The 17,049-nt window shown below is 29.2% G+C and overlaps 2 protein-coding genes and 1 long non-coding RNA gene across 15 annotated transcripts in view; all 3 read left to right on the top strand.

Moving 5' to 3' along the window:
* Positions 1-3,090, top strand: part of LOC124957859 — a 4,013-nt gene extending 923 nt beyond the window's left edge. Inside the window, exons 1-3 of the long non-coding RNA XR_007103753.1 lie at positions 1-140; positions 1,490-1,546; positions 2,744-3,090. The exon at positions 1-140 is cut by the window's left edge and continues 923 nt beyond it. This is a non-coding gene — a long non-coding RNA (uncharacterized LOC124957859). The remainder of the gene's footprint in view (positions 141-1,489; positions 1,547-2,743) is intronic.
* Positions 3,091-3,342: 252 nt separating this feature from the next.
* Positions 3,343-12,754, top strand: LOC124957856. 11 transcript variants are annotated; one of them, XM_047515297.1, is made up of 10 exons: positions 3,343-3,477; positions 3,561-3,791; positions 5,729-5,832; positions 7,220-7,671; positions 7,740-8,017; positions 8,090-9,235; positions 9,342-9,646; positions 10,068-10,476; positions 10,551-10,655; positions 10,751-12,754. In XM_047515297.1, exons 3-10 carry the CDS (start codon positions 5,736-5,738, stop codon positions 11,097-11,099), a joined length of 3,141 nt encoding a protein of 1,046 aa, XP_047371253.1. In that variant the 5' UTR covers positions 3,343-3,477; positions 3,561-3,791; positions 5,729-5,735; the 3' UTR covers positions 11,100-12,754. The 11 variants fall into 11 exon arrangements, with proteins under 11 accessions (XP_047371253.1, XP_047371260.1, XP_047371259.1 ...); XM_047515303.1 differs by lacking the exons at positions 3,343-3,477; positions 3,561-3,791 and adding an exon at positions 4,547-5,524 and having other exon boundaries at positions 10,080-10,196; positions 10,308-10,476; XM_047515301.1 differs by lacking the exons at positions 3,343-3,477; positions 3,561-3,791 and adding an exon at positions 4,547-5,524 and having other exon boundaries at positions 10,080-10,196; positions 10,290-10,476.
* A 68-nt stretch (positions 12,755-12,822) lies between these two features.
* On the top strand, positions 12,823-17,049 carry LOC124957857. Of its 3 annotated transcripts, none has more exons than XM_047515308.1 (4): positions 12,823-14,120; positions 14,207-14,506; positions 14,613-15,190; positions 16,568-17,049. In XM_047515308.1, the coding sequence occupies exons 2-4, from the start codon at positions 14,213-14,215 to the stop codon at positions 16,620-16,622; spliced, it is 927 nt and encodes a 308-aa protein (XP_047371264.1). In that variant the 5' UTR covers positions 12,823-14,120; positions 14,207-14,212; the 3' UTR covers positions 16,623-17,049. The 3 variants fall into 3 exon arrangements, with proteins under 3 accessions (XP_047371264.1, XP_047371262.1, XP_047371263.1); XM_047515306.1 differs by having other exon boundaries at positions 16,557-17,049; XM_047515307.1 differs by lacking the exon at positions 12,823-14,120 and having other exon boundaries at positions 14,128-14,506; positions 16,557-17,049.

Raw genomic sequence — 17,049 nt, 5'->3', positions numbered from 1 at the left:
AGTAAGAGAAAGAGAGAGTGAGTGAGAGAGAGAGAGAGAGAGAGAGAGAGAGAGAGAGAGAAACTTATGCAAAACTCAACAAAATGGAATTAAAGCTGGAAAAGTTCTATGCAACCCAACGACGAAAGGAGATGTTTGCGGTAAGAGTAGTCGAGCATTCTGGGTTAACGTACTTATCGCCATACCTCTTTTCCTTTTCCCCTCTCTCCCACTAAACTCTGGTTATCATCCATACTACTATATGTCGCAATGCTATTCTCCCTTTCTACTCTCTGTCACCCATCACAAAGATCCCCTCTTCGACTATACTAGAACAAAGCTTCCTCTACATGCTGTTGATGCTTTCAATCAAAGCACAATACGCAACGGGTAAGGATAGAATCGATAATCATGTATGCCTGCACTGAAAATTCCATATATATTCCATATAAACATGTATATATGTACATATATATATATATGTATATATATGCATATAATACACATATACAAATGTAAATATATGTACATATATATATATATATGCATATAATACACATATACAAATGTAAATATATGTACATATATATGTATACATGTATATACATACATATAATTATATGTACATACTATATGTATATATGTACATATATACATGTATATATACGTATGTCTGGTTATACATCTATACTACTATATCCTGGTAATGCTATTCTCTCTTTCCACTCTCTGTCAACCATCACAAAGATCCCCTCCTCTTCGACTATACTAGAATAAAACCTCCTCTAACGCTGTTGCTGCTTTCAATCAAAGGACAATACGCTACGGATAAGCATAGAATCGATAATCATGTATGACTGTAGTGAAAATTCCATATATATTCCATATACATATGTATATATATGTACATATGTACATATATAAGTAGATGTGTGTATATGTGTGTATTATTTTATCGCGATACCTCTTCTTCCTCCCCCCCCCCCTCCCTCTCTCTTTATTCTGATGATACAATCATACTACTATATCGTGGTAATGCTATCCTCCCTTTTCCATTCACAGTCACACATCACGATGATTCCCTCTTTGACTATATTAATACAAATCCTTCTTTACATGTTGTTGCTGCTTTCAATCGAAGAACAATAAGCGATGGGTAAGGATAGGATCGATAATCAAGTATGCCTGCAGTGAAAATTCCATATATATTCCGTGTAAACATGTACATATATGTACATGTATAAATGAATATGTATATATACGTATATATAAATACACACATGTATATATATATATATATAAATTGATGTGTGTATATGTGTGTATATGAATGTATTATCTTATCGTGACACTTCTCCTGCCCATCTCTCTCCATATTCTGGTTATACATCCATACTACTATATCGTAGTAATGCTATTATTCCTTTTCATTTACATGTCATCTATTACGAAGATCCGTTCATTGTCTATATTAGAACAAAGCCTTCTATTCATGTTGTTTTTATTGTAGATGTAGCTGATATTCAAAGGACGAGATCCGACGGCTAAGGATAGGATCGATAATTATGTATGCATGCAGTAAAAATTCCATATATATATATATATATGTTATATATACACATATATACACATGTATATATATATACATATATATATATATATATATATAGATGTGTATATGTGGATGTATTATCTTATCGCCACACCTTTTCTCCTTCTCTTCTCTCTTCTTATTCTGCTTATACAAACATTCTACTGTACCGTGGTAATGCTATTATCCCTTTTATTTTCTGTTACACATCACTAAGAGATCGCCTTGAATTGACTATATTAGTACTAAATTTCTGTACATGCTGTTGGTACTTTCAAAAGAGATTAAGCGACGGGTAACGATAGGGTCGATAGTCATGTACGTTTGCAGTGAAAATTCCATATATATTCCATATATATTCCATATATATATATGTATTTATATGTACATCTATATGTATAGATGTCTGTATATGTGTGCATTATCTTATCGTGATACCTATTCTCCTTCCTTTCCTTCTCCATATTCTGGTTATAGAACCATACTGATTGTATCATGGTAATACTGTTACCAATTACGAAGATTTTCTCTTTGTTCATATTAATACAAAGCCTCTTGTTAATGCTGTTTCTGTTACTGATATTTCTGATAATCAAAGAATAAGATGCGACGGGAAAGGATAGGATCGATAACCATGATGATTGGAATAAAAATTCCATTTATACTTATATAAATGTGTTATATATGTATATTCATATATAAGCATGTATAGATACACATATATATACATGTAAATATATGTGTGTTATGTCCTATTATCTTATTACGACATCTCTTTTCATTTCTTTTCTTATTCTGGTTGTACATTTGTACTACTATATCCTGGTAATCTCATTTCACTCACTGTCACCCATTATGAAGATTCTCTCTTTGTCCATATTAACACAAAGCATCTTGTTAATGCTGCTTCTGTTACTGATGTTGCTAATAATCAAAAGATAAGATGTAATGAGAAAGAATAGGATCAATAACCATGTATGATTGCAGTGAAAATCCATTTATATTCATATAAACATGTACACATATAGATGTATATATATATATGGTTATATGTATATATACATAATCCACATATATATAGATGGATGTATATGTATATATATGTGCGTGTGTGTATGTTGTGTTTGCATGTATGTAACCATCTGATTGCATATCAAAATTTTTTTATTTCAGAAGCAGTAAAATAGGAAATCCAACGCGGGTTGCTTTTTTCAGAAGTATTGATCCATTTTGTAGAGAATATATTTGTTCCATCGTTGTAACTGATGGAGATTGTGAAGCAATAAAAAGTTGTGTCATTAATTTCTAATAAATGTGAACTTGAAAATTTCGTTATTTTTTTTTTTTTTTCTTTTTCTTTTTATTTTTTTTAAATGTCATTATTATTGTTCTAACAATATTAATTTATATGATAATTTTCAAAGCTAATTGAAAAAGGTTACGATCTTTTATAAATCAAGCACATGGAGCTTTTCAAATATGCCGTGTGTTTTCTAATGTATGTATGCCGCTGATGGTAAGTTCATATGTATGCATGTATATGCGTTCATATGTGTGAATGTTAACGCGCACAAGTTTCTTACAGCTATGCTCTGTACACCAATACTAGCACGCTTTACGATCAATAGAGGAACGTCACTCTCGGCCGTTTTCGACATGTTCCGTTGGGTTCCCCTACTATATTCGTCCTCCAAGACGACGACCAACCATTAATGACCACGCCTTGCTTGCGTGCTTTCAAGATAAAACTGGTTCTTTAAGGCGAATACGTGCCTAACATTTCTTAAAGGTTCTCTTGGTTACGTTTATGTTGAAACGACACACCCCCGATTAATGCCTGTATGTGTATGCGTATGTATGTTGTGTATGTTGAGTATGTATGTACGTAGTTACATACATACATAAATGTATGTATAAATGCTACAGCTACGATCGATTAACCAATTTAAATTTATAATTTTAATGTTCGTCGTTCGTTGTCACGTTACAGGAATGAAAACGAAAAATTTGCAAAACAGAATCAGCAGTTCCGTAAATATTGTTAAAACTTGCCATTGTTACGCTTTACAAAAAAATAACAAAGATAGGCGATAGTAAATGGCAATTGGTAACAAGGAACTCACTTGGTTGAGGATTCAGTTGGGACAAATCCAAATGGAAAAAAGGAATAATATGGAACTTTGGAGGAGGAAGGGAAGAGGATTCGTATAGATACAATAGGGTAAGTGAATGAAGTTCAAAAGAAAAGAAGATAGGAACGAGCGACTGGGATCGAAGATAAAAAGAAAAAAAATGGTGTGTAGGAGAGAGGGGGAGAGAGAGAAAGAAAGAGAGAGAGAGAGAGAGAGAGAGAGAGAGAGTAGATAGAAGGGAGAAAAAAGAAAAAAACAGAGTTTATCCGGGAATGTAGGAGGTACGCTGCGTCAATATCGCTTCATTGGTTCCCCACCAAGCTTTCAAATGCATATTAAGTTGATTTTATTTTAATTCGAGTTGTTTCCCATCTCTTCCACTCGTTCTCGCTTTTTCTCTTTCTCTTTTTATCTACCCATCTCCCTCTCTCTTTCTCTATCTCTATCTCTATCTTTGTCTCTCTTTTCCTCCTCCCTTTCCCACACACTCACACTCTCTCTCTCTCTCTCTCGCTCGCTCTCGCTCTCGCTCTCTCTTTCTCATTTTCTTCTTTCCTCTGACGAAGCGAGCCTGCCTACAGTCATATGCATCTGGCTGCTCTCCCTTTATACTTCCGCCTAGTGTCATGCAAAGGGTTAGAGGAGAACTAACGCATGCGCACGTTTAACCATACAAGTACGCAGTCGACAACGAACCCTCGAAATCTTCATAAAGGAACGCTGTATCAGAGCTGACGGGGGAAAAGGTAAGCGTGATGGGAGAGCTGGTTGGCAGGTTAAACGAGCGTCATTCCTACGAAGAGTAAACGAGTGGTAAAAAGTGGGGGAAAAAGAGGGAAACCGCAAGCGTCCCGGAGTGGGGAGCGAAGCCCGCCGTCGGCTCCCGCTGCTCCATGCTCGCCAGCCCGCGTCCGCGGGCGCGCGCGTGCGCTCTTACAAGATACAACGAATCTGAACCTCTGACGTTGAGCCGCGCTCAACAGTCCGGTAAGAATTCACGCTGTTGTTTGTCCTGTTGCGCGGTTTCATTGTGGTGGCGCCGCTATACTGGCGGCTGAATATAACACGTACTAATAATAAAATTGAGATAGAATAAGTTAAAGGCGTCCGGTGGCAGTAAAAACGTCGATTTCACCATCGTTAAACGGTCGCCGCGTCAATGTATCGTACAAAGGAATACGCTGTGGTCATGTTATAACACTGTCAGCCATATTTGATCATATGCAAAAAAAAAAAATAAGAGGAATGTTAATATCCTCCAAACGATAAGAAATCTTCATCGCATCGTTTGTTTATATCGTTATTTACGGATCTTTCTCTCCTGTTGATCGATGTGAAAAACCAAGAAAGAGAAGATCAGAAAGATGATCTCCTTGGTGCGGATGGATGATCTTTGATCACTGTAGTGCGGTGAAGAAAGAAAAGAAAAGAAAAGAATACAAAAAGAGATCGAAAAGATTTGGCGCGTAGTCACTTTGACTCACGTTGGAAATTTATCCAGCGCGCGTATTTAATTGGCCCCATTTCTCCTGAATATTGGGTACGAATTCGTTACATCGATGTAAAATCTATTTGTTCGTATGGCCTCTTAAATGTCGAATAATTGTCATTATTGTGTTTTGAATTATCTATATGTGATTATCAACGATAAAGATTATAATTATTTTTATACTTGAGGTTCGAAAGATTCGATGAATACAAGCCATTTTTTCGAATGTTTCGTTTTGTTATTGTACGATGTACAATAGTGTTCGCATGCGAGTTTCCAGATGAACTTATGTTGTTAACTTTATGAAAATTTTCATTGTTGGCAACAATGCCTGTAAGTACTCTATTTATATATATGTATATATATATATATATATCTATCTTTTAGTCTAATAAAAAGGAAAAGAAGCAAAACAGTGTAGTCATATTTATGTAAATAATTGTGTATGGCATGTTTAAAAACGTTGCAAGTCTTGTTATAAATACAACTAATAAATTGATAATATTTAATAAAAAAGCTTTGTATTACTATTTACAGATTGGAAATGAATGATCCATTAGAAAACCATATTAGAAAATTTGGATTGTCCAAAAAGGATACAATTTATCACGATAATGATGTGGATTTTCTACAGACATTTGGTATGTGATCATTAATTAAAATTAATAGAAAAATATTATATGTTCATGTAAATAAATTACACGAATGTATATAAGCCATAAGGATTTTAAAAGGAATATAACGAGTACATATAACTTTATATGGAGCTATTGTTTCCTTTCTATCAAAAGAATATATAATATCTATGAAAATAGTAAGTTATTTTGTTTATTGAAAACTTATTTAATTTCTATTTATTTTATTTACTTCTTTTTCTTTTAAATTAATTCTTTTAATCCTTTGGCTATGCCATTACTGAACATTTTTTATTTTTCTTTAATTCAACCATTTTTAATAAATTTACATATATAAAAATGAATGATTTTTTTTAGAAAATATATTATCCAGTAATATTTCAAAATAATTTACATATTTTATAAATTTAAATTAATATTTAATTTAACAATGAATTTATATTTAGTTAATAGTCATAGCTTTAGTCATTATTCATTATTTGCTATTTTATAAATAATTTCATTATTTGCTTCCTATTAATTAATTAATTAGGAAGTTTGGTTTACATAAAATATCTATATATATATATATGTGTGTATATATATATATATATATATATATATATATATATACATACATATATACATATATACATATACACGTACCATTATATTAACGATTTACATTAGAAATATACATCTCTTACCTTCTCTTATTTTACGTTAGTTACGTTATATCTCGATAATTTTTTTGTATCGTTTGATCGTATTATTTTTGTTATAAAAAATAAATAAACGAACATTTCAAATATACGACAATACGTTCACTCGGCGGATCGACAAGCCTCGTGTTTAAGATCGCGTTAATTCGAAAGTAATTGTGGCGGGAACTTTGTATATCGAATATATGAACCAATCGGATTCGTTCTTTAAATGATATCGATCTGTTGTCCCATTTTCATGGCAAAACAAAAATCTACTTGGGTGTTAAACAGTTCGTATATACAATAAAAAAAAGTCATTTTCCGCATTAGTATTATCGTACGTCATTATAAATATAAAATAAGTTTATTGTTTACATAGCGTCAATCCTGTGATAGTAGAGCGTTGCAATTTTGATCGGTTAGTGAGTAAAGATAAACGAGAATAGTATGCTCAATATGATCAACGAATCATCTGCATGGATGATGTAAAACGTTGGTGACATTGGTGTAATCAATTCATAAGACACGAAAGCGCGGCAAATTGTGTTAGGTATTTTTTTTTTTTGTAGTATCAACGAAGAAATATATCTATCTTTTTTAATCTATTTATAAATTTGTTAATATAAAATGGCGGTTTCTGTTCTTGTTCATTTTTAACTTGAATATGATACTTATTATAATTGGAAATATAATTCTGTGTATTGTTACAGGTGAACAAATAGATAAACAAAGCCCACCGTATGATTTATCCAGACAATTGTTCCAATGTGAAATTTGTAAAGTACAATATACAACGAAGAAACAATTACGAACACATATTTTCACTCATTTAGGAAGGCCTCGTGTAATACTTAAGAGAGTTACTAATTTAGAAACATTGAACAGAAATTACAACGATACGTATTGGTTGACTTCAGAAAATAGTCAATCTCTCAAATTAAAACTTAAGAAAACAACATATACTGATCCTCTTAAATTAACACTTAAGAAATCATCGGTGTCTGAGAATTTTATTGTTGTCAATACTAATCATAATTTGAACATAGGTAATTACTCTACAGAAGACGTGGCAGGTGCAGAGGATAAAAATGAACAAACAGATACAGAAGATACAGAAAATTCAACTGAAGAAACATTCGAAAACGTGATGGTAGATCAAGATGTATGTTTTTATAGATTAAAATTATTTAAGTTTTTATATTGTCTAAATTATATTTCAAATTTCTATAGGATGATTATGAGAAATTTGAAACTGATAATGATAATGCTTTGGAAGGAAACGAAAGACGATCCTTAGATATCAATGAAGTTGATTCTGGAGTAGGGAGTGATATGGCAAATATATCTGAAAAGGAAGATCAAAACATTGATGATTTACATGGGACAGATCATTATGATAATTCAGGAAAAAGGTATTTAGAATCAGATGATCATGAAGAATCTGATGCCTTAGAAGCAACATGCAGAGAAACTATAGAAAATCTAAAGATGTTGGGAGAACAATCAGGGTAACTTATAATTATGTTAATATATTTATTAATTATTTAATATATTTATTAAACATATGAAAATGTTTTCAGTTCTAGAACTGTGAATCATTTAATTATTTCTTCTGTTAATGAAGATGATGATACGGCAAATGAAGTAGATATGATACATGATCTTGAAGAAAATCCAGCCATAAGCATTATTTCTAAGTCTTCCACATTTTCTAATCATTCTGTATCTGAAGATGATCCAAAACAATCTACAGAGACATCAACTGGGTTTAATTGGAATCAATCGTCTACTGATTTAACGCATAAAGATAAAGTTAATTTAAAAGAGAATGAGGCACAAGGAGAAAATTCAAATGAAAACAATATCGAAAGTTCTACTTCACTTTTGCAAAATTTTTTAATTGAACACCAAAGACGCAATCAAAGTGAATCGATATCAAGTAATCTACCGCCTGTTGAAACTGAATATGTTTCTCTAGAGAAATTAGCAGAAACTGTTAATACATGTCGTGTTTGCAATGAAAAGTTTAAGGATATAGCACATCTTGATGAGCATCGTAGTAAAGCTGGCCATTATCATTGCAATATTCCAGATTGTGCCAATCTTATTTTCCATTCGCCAGTAGAAGTTTCAATGCACAAGTCTCAAGTACATGGAACGTCACTTTCTCCAAATGTTAGTCAATTATCACCACACTTAAATACGAATTCTCCTCATTTAAATCAAAATTCACCATACTTATGCCGAACATCTCCACAGTTGAATTCGCATTCGCCACATGCTCCGTCTATGGAATCTCCATCGCAACTTAATACAAATTCTCCATTGACATCTCCTCATCAAACAAATTCTCCAACATATACTACAGCCAATACAGGCCAACAAATAATACCACCAGTTAATTTTGAACAATTGCCAGCACCTGTACAGCAACTAGCTCAACAAGTGCAACGTATGCCTCTTCCACAAACACAATTACCTCCAAGTCTTCCACCAGGAGCTAATACTATGATACCAGGACCAAATTATTTTGTACAGCCACCAGGGAGACCATCATTATATAGAGTTCCTGGTCCGCAGAGTATGCATTACCCTTCTCATTTATCTCATTTATATCCACAATATGGACCTGGTCCATATCCGCAGATGACTCCGGCACAAATGCATCCCCAACTTCCTCAACCAATGTCACGCGGACGATATCCGTCGGCTGCACAAAACACTAGGTAAGATATTTTAAGCTAATTATAATCTTCAAAATGTCTATTTGAATATGTTAAATGTATATGTACCAAGCTATAGTAATTAATATTTATATATGAATTTTATTAGGGCACCACGCATACCTCAAGGTGGTGTAGTTCCTCGTCAACGTTTAAAAAGACCAATGCAACAAACAATGCAAGTGCAGCAACAACAACAACAACAAAATAATTCTCCTTTAAAACAAAGAAAGATGGATGTTTTAATGCCAGATAGAAATGAAGATGCAGATTGTCATGTTATTGCACAACAGAAAAGAAATGATGGATTACCTGTAATACAAAATGTTCAAGGAGCTACGACACAGTCAACAAATAGAAATGATTCAACAATACATCTTACGGATTCAATAACTCTTAGTGTTAGACAACCTGGTAAGTTGAAACTAATTGTGTTGTAATATTGTGAAGAATATTATTAACATTATTTATATTATGTTTTATATTGCTCTCAAGGATGTTAATAATATTCTTATTAAATAATTATATTTTATGATGCTTGAGCAATTATTTTTTCATATTTTTATATATCAATTTTATATAATTCTAGTTTTCAATATTTTATGTTGATTAATTTCATTGAAGTGCCTCTTCTGAACAATAGCTTTCCATTTTATTTTTTTACTTTTAAATTTTTTATTCAGTCATTGTTATATTTCATTAATTTTTTAAAATGTTTTATATATTGCAAATTGAATTATTGTACGTTTTACTATATTTCTATTTTACATAATGTTAACATTAAATATTGAAGAGGTATATTTCAAAAATATAGAAATATCTTACTAATCAAAAGGTTCTACCTCAGCTCAACTTCAAAATACAACAAATCCTGGTAATAAGAAGTCTGATGCAAAGGCCGTAGCAAATGTATTAGCAGCTAGAGGTATTACAGTTACACCAGCCGCAAATAAAAATAAAACAGGTGAACAAAATAAACACCAATCATCAGTACAACAACAAAGGCCTACTTCTAATCAACCATCTTTAAATGTCCCATCTCTTAATTTAAATTCAGCTATTTCTATTGTACCAGCAAATTCACAAAGAAAGCAGCAAGAACAAGGTCAATTTGCTGTTCCTCAAAATAAACAAAATAAATCACCAATAAATGATGCAGATCGGCCACCTAGACCACCTACTGTAGATTTAACGCAAGATAATCCACCTCAAGTACCAGCTATACGACGAGGAAGGCCTCCAAGGTATGGATATATATATACATATTTATTTATTTCAATTGTATTTGATTTTCTTGAAATTTATATGTTTATTTCAGAGCAACATCACTTTATTGTCAAATGTGTGATAAAAATTTCCAAAATCAAGAAATGTTATCACAGCATTTAGCAAATCACCGATTATTAAATAAACTTAATCACAAGTAAGTTATATTATTTTTTATAATATATATATATATATATAAAATTATTAAATAATTATATATAATATTAATAAAAAAATCTGTATTTTTTGAAGGTGTAATTTATGTACTGCTCAATATCCATCAGCTCATGCACTAATTTCGCACAAACAAACTTATCACCGGGAACCTGATCCTACGTCACCAAATGGAAATATAGAATTGGCTATTCCAGTCGTAGATTTAAAATCTTCACATGTTTTGAATCGCTTAACAAATTTGGGGATTCAAAGTTATATACCATTATCACAATTAAGTGCTCAAACAGGAGGATATTTTGGTTTACCATTAATAACTATAGATGGTGCTAGAAATCCTAATACATGTAATTTAGGCGCACTTGGTGCTACATCGGTACTGAGTATTGGTCCTCTCAAACATTTGACTAATACTAATACATCATAACTGAAAAAAAATTCTTTGGTGATCATACTATGCAGGATCTTTTATTTTTATTTTTTTCAAGTTTTTCACAATCATTATTTTTTAACTTCGATAATTCATATATTATATTGTTCTTTCCATGACTTGTTTTTTCCTAATCTTTCGTTTTTTTTTTTTTCTTAATTTTAATTTTTTCTTTAGAAATATATATCTCATGATTTAGAATTATTTACATAAATCTGAACGTTGATACAATTAAATGGATAATATTTTGTCATTATTTGTTTATTTTTAAGGGGATGAAAATTTTCAAAATTATCAATTCACTTTTCAGAAGTATAAATTTAATTTGTATAATTTTAGAACAACACAACAGTATTCTTAAATCCTAAAAGTTAGGAAAACTTCTCAATATGTTTACAATAACTCTGAATGGCCCGTGAAAACTATAATCAATAAAAATAAATTATGTACTGTGTATTCACATATTCTCCACTAATATAACAGTAAATGGTGTATTTCATGTGTAAATTTATCAATGTAATGTATTTTTTTGAAAAAATAGGGAGAGTTCAGTAAAATTTATTATCAGGCATTTTCACATGGAAAATTGTTCTCTTAAGAAGGTGCACTAATAAATATTGAAAATATTTATAATTCTTTGTGCTTGCACAACATTTTTCCATTATTACAAACAATATTAAAAAGTGAATTCTGTTAAAGTCCCTTTCAGTATATTTTATTATTTTATTATTTAAATGCATTATTTTCTGTAAAAAGAAATTATTTAAAATTTCTATTCAAATATTGACAATATAATATCATAAAATGACAATTAATCAAATAAGATGTATTGAAATACATGTTTTAAAAACATGATAATCGTGGGTAAAGAGCTTAGGTTTCTAAAATTAAAAAAAGAATTGATGTAAAATTTAGATTAAAAAAAGTGGTGCGGTGCAACACTTACGTTCATGTAACTTGATGGTGTTGAAAATCAGTATTGATTTGAATATGAAGTGTGCTTTGTTAAAATAATGTATGTTTCAGTATATTCAATATGCAATATTGAAAACATATCCACTAAAATAATTGTAATTAATATATAAATATAAATATTATATTTAGTTTTGTTAAAAGTTTGCGATTAAAACAATACGTTTTATAATTATTTTTTAATTAAAAATAGACACATTATCTATATGTTAAATCTATAAATTATATAATTTTAACATAGCACACTAGTAGATAATTTTACATTATATAGTATAGTTATAATTAACAGTATATATATCATATATTACATATATTAATAATATATGTAATAATATTACATATATTATTAAATAAATTTATTATTATATACAATTAAATTTTTGCTCTAGGTCAAAGAAAAGTAATCTATTTTCATAAATATTGAACAAAAATATAATAAATTGAAATTGTATATTATTTTTATTTGGATATTTACTATCGCGCGCTTTTTCAATGTTATTGAAAAGTTTTTGTATTTACAGCAATTTTTATGTACAAATGCAAAATCCACAAAGTTGCTGATGTATCTAAAGGCAGAGTATTTTTTGCTAATTTAACAAGATAGTGTATTTCGAAACTTCTAATCGACGATTCATTCTTGTTATATATATATATATACACATATATATACATATATATATATATATATATATATATATATATATATATATATATATGTATATTTTACTACTTGCGTCCAATAAAAAATAAGAAATTCAGAAGTTATGAAATTAAAATAGCGCGTTACTATACATTAATTATATAAATCTAACAAATTTAATTTATCGTTTATATTTTGTATTTTAAAGTACGATAATGAATTGTATATAGATATCTTTTGTGAAAAGGGACATTCATACTTAGTTAATACATTTGTTTATTCTATATTAATGAAATTTATGCTTAAATACGTACACGAAATTAAAGGTACACATACCTACCAACATTATTTAAATCATTGTTAATTATGGTCAACAAAATAACACAGCACTCAGTTATTATTTATTATCATTCCTCTTGATACATTGTTATTTGTAAGTCATTATCTCCCATCATGTTTTATGTTATATATATGAATGTATATATATATATATATATATATATGTATATATATATATATGTATATATGTATACATACATACGTGTCATATGTATTCTGTTCGTATATAGATGTAGTAACTCTGTCAAACCAAGATGTATAATAAGAACTGATTCACAATAATAATGATAATATGATCGCCGTATATATTTGTATAATAATAAAAACCTGATTAGTATAATATTTTGATAAAGTAGATATATATATATACATATATATATATACATATATGAAAGCAATCAGACACTGCAAATATTTCTTTTTTGTTTAATCTAAAATATAAATATTATAATATATAATGTGTATTTATATTTAAATAGATTCTACCAGTTCAACATTCAATAATTTCGTAAGCTAAATTCAAAATCCTTCATCTAACATTTTTATTAATTTTCATTTACAATATATTAAGATATTTATTCGAAAATGAAAGCTGAACTAAATTGTAAGTTTTAATGACTTTTATATTTTCCGCGGTAATTTTACGGTTTGGAAAAAATTTTCAAACTGGCCAATCAGCGTACGCCATTATTGTGCAATGTGAAATTTTCTTTCGATTTGGTGGGTGAAATTGTGCGAGCACATAATAGCGATGATCTTATTACAATTAAACGATTAATTTTTTTTTCGATGTTGAAATTGATAACACATTAACAATTTCTATTTGTTAATTCTTTTAATAGTACATTTATTGATATATAATATGTTGTAGCATATAATGGTAATTTGTATTTATTGATCTTGATTGATATAGACATCATGAAAGACAATAGAATTGCTTATGCTTATATTTATTACGTATAGATAACTACAGTAATAATTTATAATTTTGTAATAATAATATTAGTGTAGTAGTATTAAAGTGTATAGGTTATACAATAATTTTCGAATTCGAAGAAAGTGTATATGTACGTATATTGAAAATTAGTAAAAATTTATGTTACATTCTTTAAAAGTTTATTTTTTAAGATAATTTTTATTTCTTATATTTTAGTATAACATGATGAGTACAGGTACACTTAGTTCGAGAGCAGAAAAATATTTTTATAGTTTAAGTCCTTTGGCTCAACGTATTGGCGAAGATATAACTGTGACAAAAGAAGCTTATGAGGGTCTTTGGAATACTTTGAGCATATCAGAACGGAACCAGGCGATTAATGAAACTATAATTCAACCCGAGGTAGCTTTACAATATGCAGTTAAGGAAGTTGAACTTACTAAAGAATTACCAGATTGGTATCCGAAACTTCGTATTCAGACTGGCATGAAATACGTCATCGATGAAACAGGATCTGTAAGTATATTTAAATAGAATTCTTTAAGACTAAAACTTCAAGGTAGTCATAAATAGTTGTAGTTTTGTTATACACCATTGTATGTTTATGTCTTTTCTATTCCAGACATTAAAATGGCGAGATGAACATTCTGCACCATTTTCATTTATGACACAATCGCAAATGAATTTAAATTTAATAGATCCTAATGAAGATTTTACATCCAAATGTCTGAGATCTCATTTCGGAGAATCTCCTCATTTTTCAAGTCCAATTAAAACTCAAAGAAATAATACTAATTCAATTACCGATAATTATAATTCTAATCAAACTAATCGTTATCAATCGGAGTGTTATTCCAAAAGTATATTTGAAGATGAACCGTGTGGAAATTTACGTAATAGTGACATAGATACCGAACACTCCGAGAGTATATTTGCAAAATTAATTAATAAAACTTCCTTATTAAAATTGCAAAATAATTTGGAGGATGATATGGAAAGTTTGGTACACGATAGAGATTCGGATAAAAGTCAATCTAATACACTTGTAGCTATTTCACGAACAAAATCAAGTGATATTAATGAATCAACAGCTCTCTTAGAAACACCTAGCTCCTATAGTAGTTTTCAGTCTTCTCAATTAAATCACGAAGATGAAGAAAGATGTATACCAAAGACTGGATTTGAATTTTTAGATAATTGGTAAATATACTTTTGATCATTTTTCTGCTTCTATACGACAAGTTCAAATTCAAAGTATTCCTATAATTATTTAACGTAAGACTGTTTCATATATATTTCAATATATATGTAATTTAGCATTAACGACGAATACTCCATAATTTTTTTCTCCATAAACCATAGATTACAAATCATAAAAATAATCGTATTATAGACTGTATTTGATAAATTATATTATCATCTATATGTATCGCTTATTGTTAGTATTGTGTGTATTAAATGCATATAGATATATACATATATATATATATATAATGCAATGATATTTTATTGCTGTGTGTTATAAAACATGATATAAGATTATCTTCATTGATTTAATAATATATTTTAAGCTTTCATTTTATTTGCTCATGGATCTCAATATATTTATTTTATTGCTATGAACATTTTTTGATGTGCTATTACATATATACATATATAATTAAATGATACTGCCAAATAGTATTAAGAATCAAATAGAAAAAAGTTCATTATATATAACATTTTTATCTGTTTGTCTGTTTTGAGAAATATATCTTTTTCCTCTTTTTTTTTCTTTTTTTTTCTTTTTTAATTTTGTATAGCAAAAATTATATAAAAAAATTGCTCTGTAATTTAAATGTAAAACAATATATATAGAGGCTATATAATTTACCTTGATTTTATTTAAATCATTTGTGAGAAATGCTGATTAAAAGAAAACAACATTATCACAATAAAGTACTGTGCAAATAAAGAAAAGAAGTATATTTTATTAAATATTAGAATATTATTAATATCTTCAACTTATTTTTTTTCAATTTATTTATTTTTTTATTAGTTCTTTTTATGCATTTATAATAATAAATTGTTCTTTCTTATTATTATTTATTATCATTACTATTATTATTATTATTTTATTTAATATATTATTTATGCAATCCAAAAGTCAAATAAACAAACTTAAAGGAAAAACCAAAAGTTTTTATTAGTAAAAAATTATTTAGTATTAAAAACATCATCCCTATATGATTTATCTAATGTTATTAGTAAATCATCTAATTTATCTACAATTGAAAAATTTTCGCTTTCACTAAACTTTAGAATAAAACCGGAATTTAGAATATCGCCGTTACTTTTCTTTTTCTTACGTTCTTAGAACTTTCATCTGAATGAACTTTCATATAAGGAGCAGAAAGTGTAACACTTCTACTCTAACTGTTCCGAAGATGGCTAAAAATTCTACCTCATTTAACAATTTATTATGTTTTTTTTTTCGATATATAAGAAAAAAGCTAATTTCGATATATGAGAAATGAGTTAAAATTATTGAGCAGTTTGACCTATGAATTCGAGCAATAATTTTTAGTATCTTAATAGCCATTCAACGAAAAACCGGATTCATCCGATTGCAGATGAATCTATTTCTCGATGAATCCAGTTTGGAGGAGAAAGAAAAGTAGAAAAAGTTCTACACGATGCTGAGACAGCAGATACGGCCACAAAGGTCACATACAAGGCCCCACTTCATGGGACCCACTCAAGACTTATAAGTAGTAATTAATAAGAGTAGATAAAAGTAAATAGGAATGACTGCGAGCATAAGTGGGATACAAAAGTTTTAAAAAGTGCATTTCACTAAGAAGTTATTTTAGAATTCTGCTATATTTCTTTATTTATCTATTGAAGTATTATTAGCGATATAAAATGGATATGTGTTGATGTTTAGTTGCAATTAGATTAAAAAGATGTTGGAAAAGTAATACAATATGCAGCCATTCGCTCGGTAATACTTGCGTTAAAAGATTTACAATTAGACTTTGCAAGTATTAACGACCCAGGTCTCACCACGTGGAGGTTGC

Source organism: Vespa velutina, chromosome 2 (assembly GCF_912470025.1).
Source record: "Vespa velutina chromosome 2, iVesVel2.1, whole genome shotgun sequence".
NCBI classification, from domain to species: domain Eukaryota; kingdom Metazoa; phylum Arthropoda; class Insecta; order Hymenoptera; family Vespidae; genus Vespa; species Vespa velutina.
Note: the sequence above shows the minus strand (reverse complement) of the source record. Positions and strands in the feature narration are given on the sequence as shown.

Coding starts and splice junctions, on each gene's coding strand:
- LOC124957856 (XM_047515297.1), top strand. CDS start 5,736: ATGAATGATCCATTAGAAAACCATATTAGAAAATTTGGATTGTCCAAA. Junction 7,672..7,739: donor ACGTGATGGTAGATCAAGAT/GTATGTTTTTAT, acceptor AAATTTCTATAG/GATGATTATGAGAAATTTGA. Junction 10,477..10,550: donor CGACGAGGAAGGCCTCCAAG/GTATGGATATAT, acceptor TGTTTATTTCAG/AGCAACATCACTTTATTGTC.
- LOC124957857 (XM_047515306.1), top strand. CDS start 14,213: ATGATGAGTACAGGTACACTTAGTTCGAGAGCAGAAAAATATTTTTAT. Junction 14,507..14,612: donor TCATCGATGAAACAGGATCT/GTAAGTATATTT, acceptor TTTCTATTCCAG/ACATTAAAATGGCGAGATGA. Junction 15,191..16,556: donor TTTGAATTTTTAGATAATTG/GTAAATATACTT, acceptor AATAATTTTTAG/TATCTTAATAGCCATTCAAC.